This window comes from Plectropomus leopardus, chromosome 21, assembly GCF_026936395.1.
Source record: "Plectropomus leopardus strain MGB_pleo_1.0 chromosome 21, ASM2693639v1, whole genome shotgun sequence".
Classification (NCBI taxonomy): Eukaryota; Metazoa; Chordata; class Actinopteri; order Perciformes; family Serranidae; genus Plectropomus; species Plectropomus leopardus.
The window spans coordinates 11,113,238-11,126,844 of record NC_142196.1 but is presented as its reverse complement, the minus strand read 5'-3'; the positions used below and the strand labels follow the sequence as shown (position 1 = coordinate 11,126,844).

General features: G+C 39.8%; 1 protein-coding gene across 5 annotated transcripts in view; it reads right to left on the bottom strand.

Moving 5' to 3' along the window:
- Positions 1 to 13,607, bottom strand: part of ctnnd2a (catenin (cadherin-associated protein), delta 2a) — a 318,237-nt gene that overhangs the window by 103,955 nt on the left and 200,675 nt on the right. For all 5 annotated transcript variants that reach the window (XM_088071967.1, XM_088071968.1, XM_088071966.1 and 2 more), the window contains exon 13: positions 5,482 to 5,614. In XM_088071967.1, the coding sequence (XP_087928093.1) occupies positions 5,482 to 5,614 (133 nt within the window). The remainder of the gene's footprint in view (positions 1 to 5,481; positions 5,615 to 13,607) is intronic.

Sequence of the window (13,607 nt, the reverse complement as noted above, 5' to 3'; positions counted from 1 at the left end):
TAAAAAAGAAAAAAATCTTACTGCTGATCATTTTATGTAAAGGTTTATTCTGCTTGGATTATAGTTTTCTTGCTTTTTTTAAGGCTCTAAAATACTGATTTCTCTCCTGCCTTCTGGGTAGCCCTTTATTTTATTACAGTATAGAGCTTAAAACTTATGAAATCACCTAAAGCCAAGCCTTGAATTTTAATGCAAAGACTAATAACAAATCACTTTTCAGGAGACTGGTGTCTTTATTAACCCTATCATGCTATTTGTATCATATTTGATACATTACATTCTGTGGCCTTCATGTCACCCACATTAACATTACTAAAGCCTGTTTAACGGCCCATCTGCAGTCTGAAAGGCTGCTGGGGAGAGAGTGTTAAAAAGCGACGTGTGTGAATGGTCGTTCAAATACCAGCTCCAACCAGGAGGAGAGCTCTGAATATGGATATAAACACTCACACACACTTTGGTCCCCTCTTGGCAAAATCTGAAAAATTTCACCAGAGGCCATAACACATGATTTTATGATGATTTAGAGCATGTCCAAGTGGGGACTTAAAAAATGTCCCCTGTTAGTTTTGCTTCTTCCTGTTGGTGACTGTGTAACGATGAGTATGTTCCCTGTTATATATATGCGCGAGTGCACACACACACACACACACACACACACACTGCACACTCTCTCTGTTCATCCGAATGTAAACAGGCATATGTGAAGGCACAGAACATAAGTATGGGACCTTAAATGAACTACACAGACTCATCCAAACACACACATTCTCTCACACAAATGCACACACACATACACACAACCTGTGATGAAACAGGTACACCAGCGCACACACGTCTGCCATCCAGAGACAAATTGCTGCTTAATCATCTTTCTCCGTGCCGCATTAGTGTTACCAGATCCAAGATACCAGAAAGCAATATTTTCTTGTTTTCTTCTCCTTTTTTGCTCCTTTTCCCGCTCTATCACCTCTGCTCCTGTCTCTCCCCCTCCTCTCTTTGCACCCACAGAGCATCTCTTTAGCGACAAACAGCAGCCATGTTGTGGCTGTATTTAGCTGCTCAGTGTCTCCTGCCATCTGTGTCTGTCTGGCTGGCTGGAAATAAGAGAAAAGTCTATCGTCTCAGAACAAATAACTGCCTTCTAAATTCATAATGCTTGTATGGCACAAGCTATTGTTGGAAATCACCCTTTATGCCAATCCAAGAACCAAGTGCTTCTGTCGAAAAATAACAATAATTCTTATTTTATTCGTTTTTCTAACTGAAATAAGATTTTATTGTTGTGTTACTGTCATGCTATGGAAATAACACACTACTTGAAGCTCTAATTAACTTTTTTTTGTAATATAACAGCTAAGGGAGTTTTAAGTGAGCAGCTCTGAGCACAGCTTATTGCTTGAAGATATCCAATTAGAAAGAAAGATCTTGAGGTGACTATTCAATATCCTGAAAATATATTGTCAAGTAATGGCCTGAAATTACCTGCCACACTTTCAAAATTACCATAATTTGATTCCATTTTGTGATCATTATGGTGTTTTGTAAGAGTAGCTGTCAAATTTTTAAATGACATCTCTGGTTTTGGAATGAAAAGCATTGATTTAATAATGACTAGAAATGTTCAGTGGATACCTGCATGAGCCAAGATATGTTCTCAACAATTCAAGACAGCAGGAGCAGCAGGACAAAACTGTGACCCCCTTAAATAAAGTGTTCAGGCAGAGGATCTCTGTGTCCTTTAAGAAAAACATCCACTGTGCGGTCTGCCAAGTTTTGGAAGAAAAAAATAAAGTCAAAATGCATTAACTGTCCCTTTATTAAATAATCGTCTTTGACATCTACTTTGATATGAATCCCTGGGTAACAAAGCTGTCATGTTATTTGCCAATGACATGCATATTCAACTACTGCTGTCGAAGGTTATTTTTAAAACAGACAAGTTAACAGATTCAAACACACACACAAACACACACACAGCAGAGCCTGGTCCCCAAGAACACAGCTCAGCCTTGCTTCCATTATTTTCTAGTGGCCACTTGCAGTATTACGGAGAAAAAAAATCCCCTGAAGCGGATCCAAAAAAGTGTTTTCCCCATAGGTCACCATTAAAAAAAGACATCTGAAAAACTGTTGACTGGACATTTCAAATTGCAAAACAAGGTACATTTTAAAGTTGTCTATTGTGAATAGTGGCGCCATGGTTGTTTTATATTTGTAAAACTTTCATTAAGGTGAGAAAAGCAATTTAAAAATCTATGATGTCATCACAATGTATAGTGTCTATAAGCCAAGCAGAAACTAACGGGTGGGGCATATTCATATTCAGTGGGCCGCATACCACAAAAGTAGACCCGGAAGCAAGGAACCTTTTTTGGCGTATGCGCTAGGCGAGCAACTCCATTGCAATGAATAAATGCCATCTTGGTATGCCATATCTAGCTATTGTTACACATCTATGAGGAGACCTCAGTCACTAAGCACTGTCTTCATAGCATGTGACATTTCAAAATTAACATTTACTATAAGGCTGTGTGACATCCATTTTATATCTGACACAGTTAATGTGTCATGCACTAACACTTTATTTTTTATCCCAATAGAAAATTTAAGGTACGTTAGATGTGAAATATTACAATACAATTATTCTGTGGCAAAATAACAACTCTGTCTGCTCTGCTTCCAAAAGTAATCAATCAGTTCTAATTACTTCACAAAAATGAACCAATTTCTACAAAAAAATAACCACTTAAAACCATGTCCTTTTCCTGGTCTCTGCTTTTTACACTTCCCTGTCAGCAGATTGAACTGACGCCAAATGTGTCAAATTAAGTTAAAAAATAGTCTCCTAACAAAACCATGGAACCAATCATGGAATTTAATGAGGACAAGTGATGGAAGGCACTGTGAACTCTCCGATGGAGCTATGTTAAATATAACTGGATACACGCTTTTTGTGAAGTAAACAATAAAAAAAAGAGCATTGATCCAAAAAAGATTGGATTGACAGAAGAAATCTGTCTTCAAGTTTCTGTAATCTTAATCTTAATCAGTGGAATGTCTGTCTACATTAAATTCTTGCTAAGAGAAAGGCCAAGGACTGAGATGTCGATAGGCGGATGAGAAAAAGAAAGAATTATTACTGAATTATCAAATAATTCCATCCCATTTCTACTTAGAAATTACAGCCAAAGAGCAGGTCACTGAAAAAAGGCAAAAGTTATCTCAGCCTCGAAGAATTAATAAAACATCACTTATTTCTTTGCCTGTTGAAAGCAGAGAGAGTCAAAGGCAAAGTCAACCGTTTTTATTTGATGTATATCGTATTTTTCTTGCCTTTATTGCCCCTGCATATGTTTTATAGCCTTCGGAAAAGAACAAAGACAGCCATACAGACATGTACTCTTCAACTGTGAAACTTGTTGAAAAGACATTTAACGCTCGCCCCGACCCTTGAAGATCCACCAAGATCTACGTAAAAGGTTTGCAGCAAACAAAAGAGGCGTTTTAATTACATCAAGCAACAAGTTGAGAAAACCTCAATCATGAAATCAACTACCATTCACAGACAGTCTTATGAAGGCCATGAAATGTTTATTTTGTTCTCCAACTTTCTTTTCAAATTTCCTTTGATTGAAATTTAATGAATACTGCCTGAAATAAGGAAGATCTGAGAAAAAAACAACGTCAATGAGAGTCAAGGTGTTCCAAGATGCGCTCAATCATTCATGTGATGGATGTACAGTTCACACACACCTGTGTTACGGCCTCTTAGGGTGATCAAACGCAAGACGATAAAAGGCGCTGTTGAGTTTCAAAACACTTCAAAATAGAGGGGAGGAAGCAGAACTGTTTTCACTCAAGTGTGACAAGAAAAAAATGCTGAACACTGTGAAAAGCAGCACTATTATAATGGAGAAATTAGAAAAAAGTAAACACTACCGGTAACAGCTAGAGGTTCATTGCTTTGTTTCAAGGGTAGCAGTGCTTTAACATACATTTTTATCATAACAAAACAAATCCATTTCTCTCATCACAGTATTAATGTAATATCTACCAACAAAAGGATCTTTAACCAAACTAATATCCCATATCTGGCTTAGGGATCGTCTGTCAAGTTTATTTTTCATTAAAAACTATTTACAAAGTACAGTTGAGGGCACATTTCTTCATGTGTCTTATTGCATCAATGTGCGCATGCTGCATTTTTTCACTGTACACATGTGTGGCAGCATGTAGATACATGCATGTGTGCCTGCTTTTTATTTGATGTGATGCAAAGCGTCAGTTTTGGCTGGTTGATATCTCCTCCAGATTTAATTTGTGTAAATAGTGTTTAGCAGCGCCCTGGGGCCTGAACAAAACAATCAAAGAGACTGATGAAGGCAGGCCGAAGCATCCGCTGTCAATATACAGTAGCTATTTTCTCCATTGTTGGACACCTCCATTCAGGGAATAATTATACCCATTACAAAAGACACAAACACTTAGGTTTCTTTCAGAGCTATGTGGATGAGGGGGGTGGAAGTGGAGTGCGATGTTGTTGTATGTTAGTGTGACTGCATATCTGCATCTGCATATTTGTGTTTTGGTTTGTGGGGGTGGGTAAATGGGTCGGTGTGAATGGATATTAGCTGTGTCTTTGTGTCTAATTGCCTGTATTTGCAGATATTAATTTTTTCTTTTTCTTTTTTCCGGTTCACATATTGAGCTTTTGGGATTGTGTGTTAAGCTTGTTTGCATTTGTGCGCATCATGCTTGTGTGTTTCTTTGTATTTATGCATGAATGAGCGTTTATAGCAATGTGGAATCACTTTTCAATGAGGCTGCAGTAGCAGCTATTGACTGACTCTACTGAAATTAATTTCATGAAAAGAAAAAAGAAAAGAAAATTCAACGCCTTTGCCTGCACGTACTCGTAAATTGATTTTGGGGGGTAATGTAGGGCGGAGCAGTGTTTATGTTTGTGTGTTGAGGGGCATGTGAAGAAAGAGTGTGTATTTGTGAGTGTAGATGTGTGTATCTGCATGTGCTGCTGTCATTGATTTTGAGCACTGCTTGCCTTATTAAAGGGTTTATTAGACAGTTCCAAGGGTCTTCCTTCCAAAATTGCTTTTGAGAGACAATCTTGTGACTTTGGGACTAATTGAACTTCACTGCCACGATAGATACTACTCAATAGAAGGCACAGCTTAGGGATGTTGAGTGTGGCGAGTTTTATCATGCAGAACATCACTTTGGAACTGGTTAGTTAAAGCACTATGTCTTGAAAGAAGCTGCATGAAAATGCAAAACAGCCCGAGCTGTTTGGACCACAACTCATATGAAGGTATTCACTTGGTTCTTTGTACAAAGCTTTTATGGGTTTTATCATTCAAAATACACTCATTCCCTTCTCTACTACACTGATCTTAATCAAATACTCTCTCTCTCTCTCTCACACACACACACACACACACACACACACACACACATACAAACCTCGGCTTTGATCTTGTTGTCTCCGAAGCAGAGATGCTGAAGGTAGGCTGCAGCATTGGACTGCACCGATGGGAACTGGTGCTGTAACATCTGGATCACCTCTGGCAGCTCCGGATCTCTCCACCCAAACTCTCTGCACAGAGACAGACACACAGAGGCACTTTGATTCCTGCAGCACTTTAACAAAGCATTTCACCCAAACACAGGAGATTACCTCAAAGTAGTCCAATAAAATCACAGACTCCTTTCCAAACACACCCAGAGCTACACACACTCACACGTTCGCTTACATGGTTATATACACAAGGAAAGACAGACATGTATAGATAAAAAAGCAGGGTGTGAATAAGAGAGAGATTTAGACATAAAAATCTGCTTTGTTCTGTTTTCAACAAAAGAGCTCTCTTCTAACGGGAGAGGGCTTCAAAAGTTAAGCAACACAGTGGGACGGAAACGATGCAATTTAAACACTGAATGGCCAATTTGCCAAAACATTGTCATTTCTACCCATCACAGGAAATAAGAGCAAGTGTAGGTTAGGCAAGCAGGCTAAGCAGATGCCATCCATGAACACTGTTAAAAATACATGGAGAAAATTCTGGCTCAGATTCTATTTACAAATAGCTCAAAAAGAGTTGAGTTCACCTGAAAGAACAACACATTTTTCAAGTCCTTCAACATTCTACAGCCAGATGATTCAACACATAGTGGCTGTATAAAAGTATTACATCTGTGTTTTAAGTAAAATAGCACAGTGTCACTCACAAAGGCTTCGAGGAGATGCAAGGACAAAAAAACACAGCACACAGTTGTTTGTGGTGTGATTTTATGCAAAATGCAAAGTACAGTGGCAAAAACAACAAACTGAGCATGGTGTTAGTTCAGGCAGGCCACGTTGTCAAGCCCAGCTCACATCCCAGCTACATCAGCTGATCTCAAGCAGCTCAATCAGCTGATGGATCCCATAATTCCCTTTTATGCAACCAATTAGCAATTTCATCGAGGGCACCTTATTTAAGCTGCTTTAGCCTACCTTCTATTGCTGCTTCCTCTGAAACCCGCCTCGACCCCAGCTCCTCCTTGTCATGATGTGTCTGACTTATCAGTGTCATTTCTGTTTGTCACTGGTGCTTGCCTTTTTCTGAACCCAGGGGGTCTTTGCTGCTGCTCTCCCTTGCTTTCCATATATGCATATGGAAGGGCAGGGAGGTGTGCTCTCCCTACCTTAAGCTTTCCACATAGGCACAAGGAGGGGCAGAGAGGTCCCAGAGCAGACTGCCATATATCATACAGCACATAGAAATAAAGATTTCCTTGACTACAGTGGTCCTGACTAAACTGTATATATTGTTTTGAACCAAAGCAGTTGGCAAAAATGATGATCTAGGGATTACCATGTTGAAGATAATTTCAGTACAACCACCAATTGCCACAAATCCAGAAATAATTAAAGGAAACTTTGAAAAGGGGGTAAAAAGTTGAAGAACTGCACAGCACAGCATTACTAATGCCTGCATGCTGTCTGCAGTGTGAGTGGTATGAGTTATGTTCTATACTTTCTACCATTAGCAGTTTACACTCCTATGAGCACACTGGACAAAGTGAAATAAATGTTTTGTCCCTTGGTAATACCCAGGAAATGGTCTACTTTATTGTATTATCCCCTGCTGATAATTGTTTTGCTACGGTCCCCCAAATGAGAAAATTATGACTGTGCAAGAAAGTGTGGGCGAATGTGTGTGTGTGTGCACATGTGTGCACAAGTGTGTGTCTCCACACTCTACTGTAATATTTCTCCAATAACCACTTTGTAAACTGTTTCTCTGTTACTTCCCTTCTCTCTCTTCCTCTCACTGCTTTCAGAAAACTGTCAACTCTCAATGCCATCTGAAGAAAACCTATGTTGAAAATTTTGCCGCTCCCATCGATTGTGGAGTTTGAGGATTGATTTTGTTGTTTCTGCTTTCATGCTCACTGTTGTGTGCCAAAATGCAGCTCACTGTAATCCCCATCAAGTCATCATGAAAAACGTTGATTTATTTTGCCTCCTAGCTCAGCCTTCCAAAACATGAAAATGTGGTAAATATGGGACATTTGACCTGCTTGGAGAGTTAAAATTGATGGGGCAGATGATTGTGTGTGTGCCTGAAGTTGTTGCGGCAGAAAATGAAGCCTCGACACTGTAACTCTCATCTGTCAGATCAAGCGAACGCGGTCTACGAAACATCTGTGAAAAGCAGAACATTCACGGGGAGTAAACATGGCTCTCAAAGATAAAGCAAGCTCCAGCGTGGACGGCTCTTTATCTGCCAAATGATAAGTGTTCGTTCAGCCAGAAAGCAGGACTGAAGGAGGAAGGTAGAGGAGAGATAGAGAGAGGGAGGAAGAGGGAGGGATTCCCAAGGCATTTAGGGGATTTAGGAGGAGAGACCCTCAAACAACGGCCTTTAAATCACACAGCCAGATACCATCGGGCCAGTTTGTTTGTTTATGTGTGTGTGTGTGAGTGAGTGTGTGGCAAGATTAAGATAGGATCATGATGTGTGTTTATGTGGACACAATTGCCTCTGTGCCTGTTTGTCTCGGTGTGAGTTTATGTCCGTCACTGTTTGTGTGTGTGTGTGTGTGTGTGTGTGTGTGTGTGTGTGTGTGTGTGTGTGTGCACGCACTTGTATTCATATTCATCTGTTTGTACTTCCACATATATCTGATGATGTGTTAATGTGCATGGCTGTGCATGTGTGTGTGGTGCGTGTCATCCATCCCCTGCAGCCTCCCAGCTCTGTCAGTGTAGTTAATAGAAAGCAGAGTGATCTGCTGATAAGATAAGCATCGTGGCTCGCCATTAATTAAAAACCCCTGGTAGGGAGAGAGACAGAGTGAGAGGAACAGAGGCAGGGGAGAGGAAACACAGAGGGAGAATGAGAATGAAGAAGGGGAAAAGAGAAGCATTCAAAGGCGACTGTGGGCACAAAGGGCAAGAGGAAGCTGGTAGGGAGATGGAACAATAAAAATAAAGGCATGGAGAGAGGAAAACAATCGTCAGATGAGATGCCAGTCATGTCGACACAGGTGCTAATGAGAGCTACAGCCCTGGTAGATGCACCACTAGGCGACAAGCCAGTGACGTGAAACAGCGGGATGCAAACCGAGAGGGATACAGCCCGCAAAAGGGAGAATTGATCAAAGAGGCACTGCCAACAAAACTGCAGAGCTCACACTAAATACCCACACAACTTTTGAGGAATCTGCAACAATATGCTGCCGCTTGTGTGCTATATTCTTTATGTTGTTATTTCATGTCTTGTGTGGTAATAAATGCCACACAGTACAATTTGTTGACTTGCTTTTTTTAAAAAAAAAAACCCTGATGTTCTTGATATGACACGCCGCTGGGTATGAGAATAAATTAGGGGGTACTGTTGGCACGCAGAGCTCCGTGTTCCTGGTTAGACGGGTTACTTTGCCATCTCTTGAGGCATGCGGAGGCGTGATGCAGCGAAATACTTTGAATGGAAACACTAGGTATGGCAGGAGAGCAGTCTGACATACTGAGAATAAAGGCAGGTGGCAAGGGAGATTGTGGGGGAGGGAGGGTGGAGGCAGAGACAGAGTGATATAACTGGGACATAGGAAAAGACTGCTGTGTGATGGTGGGGCTTTGATGCAGTGTCACACACACACACACACGCACACACACACATGCGCGCGCACGCACGCATGGGCGGGAGGCAAAATGTGACAGAAGAGTACAACACATGAAAATGCAAGATTCATCAAAGGATTTCTTTCCTTTCATGAAAACTTCTCTTCATATCTCTCTCTTTTCAAGCTCAGGTCTCATGAGAGAGCTGAACCTTTGTCTGAATTCCCAAAATGACCACTGATACATCGATATATGTATGTGCACCCACACAGAGTGAGAAAACAAAGCTCAGCTCATCTGATTTGAAAAAAAAAAACACTGATTAGACACACACACGCACACAATTACAATAGCTGTGTGTTAAACAAGGCTGATTTCCACACAGATTGGCTGATTGTTGCTGCTGCTCCCCTGGCTGAGGAAAGCTGCAGGTGGAGGGAGAGACATGAGTGACAGCAATACATCTTCCCACTGTTGCATCATTCACTGTCATGTTCCCCGTATCCCTGAACTCAATTGAATGAAATGGCAGAGGCACGGTGAACAAGGATGAATTATGTAATGAAAAATGTGATAAATAACAACAAAGCTGAAGTAAGATGAGTGCCATTGAGTTATAAAGTTTAGTGTTCATGAAGAGTCAAATTGCACATGAGGGCAGCTGAGTGGAATGGCCTTGTGCACAGTCACTATGAATACATTTATACCTGTTCCCGCACATAAAGTACATTACAGCAAAGCTAACGAACACATACACCATGAAACCATTACTCCAGAGAAGACCTGATATACAAAAAGTCAAACACACACCTGCACCTAAAACAGCCCACCTAAAAACAATCAATATCAGTCAAAGTGTATTTTATATAACATGTTCACCACTTTACCTTGCTGTCAGACCTCCCTTTCCAACAGGGATCTTTCTCAGGGAGATCTCAAAGCCGCAAGACTCCATTGAAAAAAATAATAATAATTTTACTTTGCAGAGCATGGGAGTTGCTGGTTTACTGTTGCCTTGATTGGTTAGTGCGTATTGTAAAGTGGAGAAATATTCCAAAAGCACAATATACAGGTGATAATGATTTTCAATTTTACGTGACTAAAATACATGTTGCTGCAGCTTTCATCCACAGCAGTTCATTGCTAAGCTTTAGTGCCGGTAGATTTCGTTTATCAAAGATGATAGCAAAGCAACACAGTACATAAAATAAGCTAAAAAAAGGAGTTAAAGAAAAATAATAAGAAGTTATAATCCTTGTAGGACAATTTATACTCTTTAGAGTCTGCATTTTTATCAAGAGCCAATAAATGTATCTTCAACTCCTTCTGACTGCACTTACTATTTTTACTTGCATACCCAAACACAAATTAAAAGGAAACAAGGGCCTGTATATGCAGTTATTTAAAGTGCTGCAAAAGACAACATTTAATGAGCTCAGTGTCACTGTCTTAGACTGTCTTCTTTAGTTTTCTTTATTAAAATGATATAGTGAGATTGCTGAGCTGTACACAGATCTTCCAATTGCTGTTTAAAGCTGCCTGCAATACTGAAATGCAGTCATCATGTCACCAATTATCATAGATATTGCAAGATAAAGCAGGACCAGAACCTTTCAACAGGGTCAATTACAAGTCCTATCAAATCACATTAATTTATAAACACTTTATTCAGTGAAAAACTTTTGACAGTGAAATGTTGGTGAAGATTATCAGTCATCCAGGTCATGGTGATTCTAAGTGCTATATCGCAGGCAACTGGACTTGCTTGAGTTTCTTAAAAGACGTTTGCACCTCTCATCGGTGAGACCTCTTCAGTTCTTCTTCTTCAGAGAACTGAAAAAGCTTCTCGGATGAGAAAGATTCATTGCACACTGTTTCATTTATTTGATGTTAATCTTCCTCATACGGTGCATGATTATGCACACAATTTCAAAAAACAAGGGTATTTGATTTGGGTCGCCTTGCCCAAATCACATCCATCAGCAGGGATCACAATGCATCTGGAGTGACAGCTCCACACAGGAAGCCTGTCCCGCTGGCCTTAATCTGATTGGACAAGGCCTGTCATGTCAGTTAACTGATTGGAGGGTCAGGAATGGACGGACTGGCAGTGTGCATACCAAAGCAGATGCTAATTAGGACCTGAGCATCAATCTTCATCACTGTGTTGGGACAGAGGGGGTGCAGAGAACGAGAGAGAAAGAGTAAGAGCAAGAGAGAGAGAGAGAGAGAGGGAGAGAGAGGGAGTGGGAGTGTGGGAGGTAGAGATGGAGAGAATAGAGAGAAAAACAGGAGGAACAGCAGAAAGAGAGAAAATGCAATTTAGGTAATTTACTGCCTTTGTGATCAAATTTCTCCTGTTACTCTGGAGGAGCTGAACGAAAGTTTGACTTTGACTGAGGAGCAAATGGCGCACTTTTCAAATATTGCCTATTAAATCATTCTCACAGCCCACACTCACCTTTTTCCTCATTGTCTCATTCTCGTTATCTTTCACTGTCCTCTCTTTTCCTCTAATACACATTTTCTACCATTTCTTTTTGTCCTTTTTCTGTATAATTGTCAATAATCTAAGAAAATGTTTGAGTCTGCTTTAGAAGTGGTTTGGCTGAGTAAATGTAAATCTTGTTTAAACAGGACTGTGGCTATAGTGTTGTGTTTCTTTCCCGTGTGCATGCATGTGTGCAAATGCTCCTGTATGCATCTTTAGGTGGAGTGCATTAGTGAAGGTTATGTCAATACTGAGAAGATACTTCAGCAACTCCACCAAGAAACAGCATTCAGAATAAGATGCAGGTGAAGATGAACAAACATTGACTCAAGTGCAGTGCTGGGCCTCCTTCATTAAAACAGCAACTTAATTAAGATGCTATCCGGGTAAATAGCCAACTCTGTTGATGTGTCCTTCTTAAAAGGTAAGTTTTAAGTTTTTCTGTGGCACATACATTAAGGCCAGTGGGATTCATCTCAAGTGCTGAAGGTGGTAGTAGATTTGGGAAATAATTTAAGATGTATCTGTTTTTTTTCTTTACATCCTACAGCCTATATATATATATATATATATTTGTTTGTTTGTTTGTTTTGTTAAACAATATTACATTTGCCATTACATATGTTTCCTGTCTTGTCAAGAGCAAGGTGAGAATATTGATCTGAACTCAATATGTATCATATTCATTTAACAGCTAACAACAAGAGTTAACACATTTATCACGAAAGGTACCTGCTGTTCCTTTGGTTGCTAAAAACTAGGGATGCACCAATTGTGAAATTCTGGGCCGATATTCACGGTAAAAGTAAAGATTTGGCCGATAGCCAATATTTTTTGTTTCTGTTGATTGTTTTTTGTTATTTATAACCCCTTTTGTGTTGGGGGAAAAAAGTATGCATATATATATAATTAATAACTTCCAGCATTAACAAGCTCTCCTCCTGCTGATTTTAACATGGATCATTTGTTAGTCTTAATTTATTTGATTTCTTTGTGATTTTTTTTTGTTTGCGCTGCTGCTGAAAAGTCACAACACTGACTTTGGTTCTTTTTAACAATGACAATAAAGATCTTATCTTAACATGGATTTGTTGCCCACAAAGTAGCATTAAAAGGGAAACAATAGGGTGTGTTTGTGATAGTGAGTGAGTTTACTGCGTCTTTTCATCTTGAAGCAATCACAGTGAAGATCTCTGTTTGTCTCGATAAAAATGTTCAGCTGATAAATTGAATGCATCCCTATCTAAAAGCAAACACTGCATGGAATATGCAACTGAGCTGACAATAGTATATTGAGTGTGATACCATTGGGTTTATGCTATTGATTTCTGTTTATAAAAACACAGCAGCCCTTTCAATCTGCTGATAGTGTTTTGACCAGACATTTCCAATGTCAACCAGGACAGCTAAGACCTGACCTGAAGCAGATGAATAGCAGAATATGGACAGCTTGTCCAATAACTGTAAATGTGTTGGTGTTGCACATCACAAAAAGTATTATCCATGTATAATATTATTGCTATATCACTACAAAATCATTATGGATACTGGCTTTACATTGTGTACAAAAGGAGGCATAAAAGCAGCTTATCATGGCTTCAGGAGCAGTTGCTTATTTGAAGTTATTACAAACAGCTTGACAAATGACTGCAATATCTAGTATGTCCCACATCATTTCTGTGTTGTCTTGGCTGTACGCCCTTTAGCAATGTTGCATGTTCTGCACATGCTCTTCTAAAAATCTCTGTGTGGAGCTTTATTGCAGCTGGAAGAACTGAACACAAATGCCTGCCACAGTAAAGGGGATGAATAAAAGGTGGGGGAGGAGAGAGGGTGATGCTCGTAATAGCTTGGCAGTCAAATGGATAGATAGAGATGGGTGGATGGAGCCTGGGATGAAACCTATCCAGAAATAATAAGTGGCCAAAAAGAAAAAAAAAATCTGCGGTGAGTCAGCTGCAATGAAAACATCCCATCTTCTGTCACCGT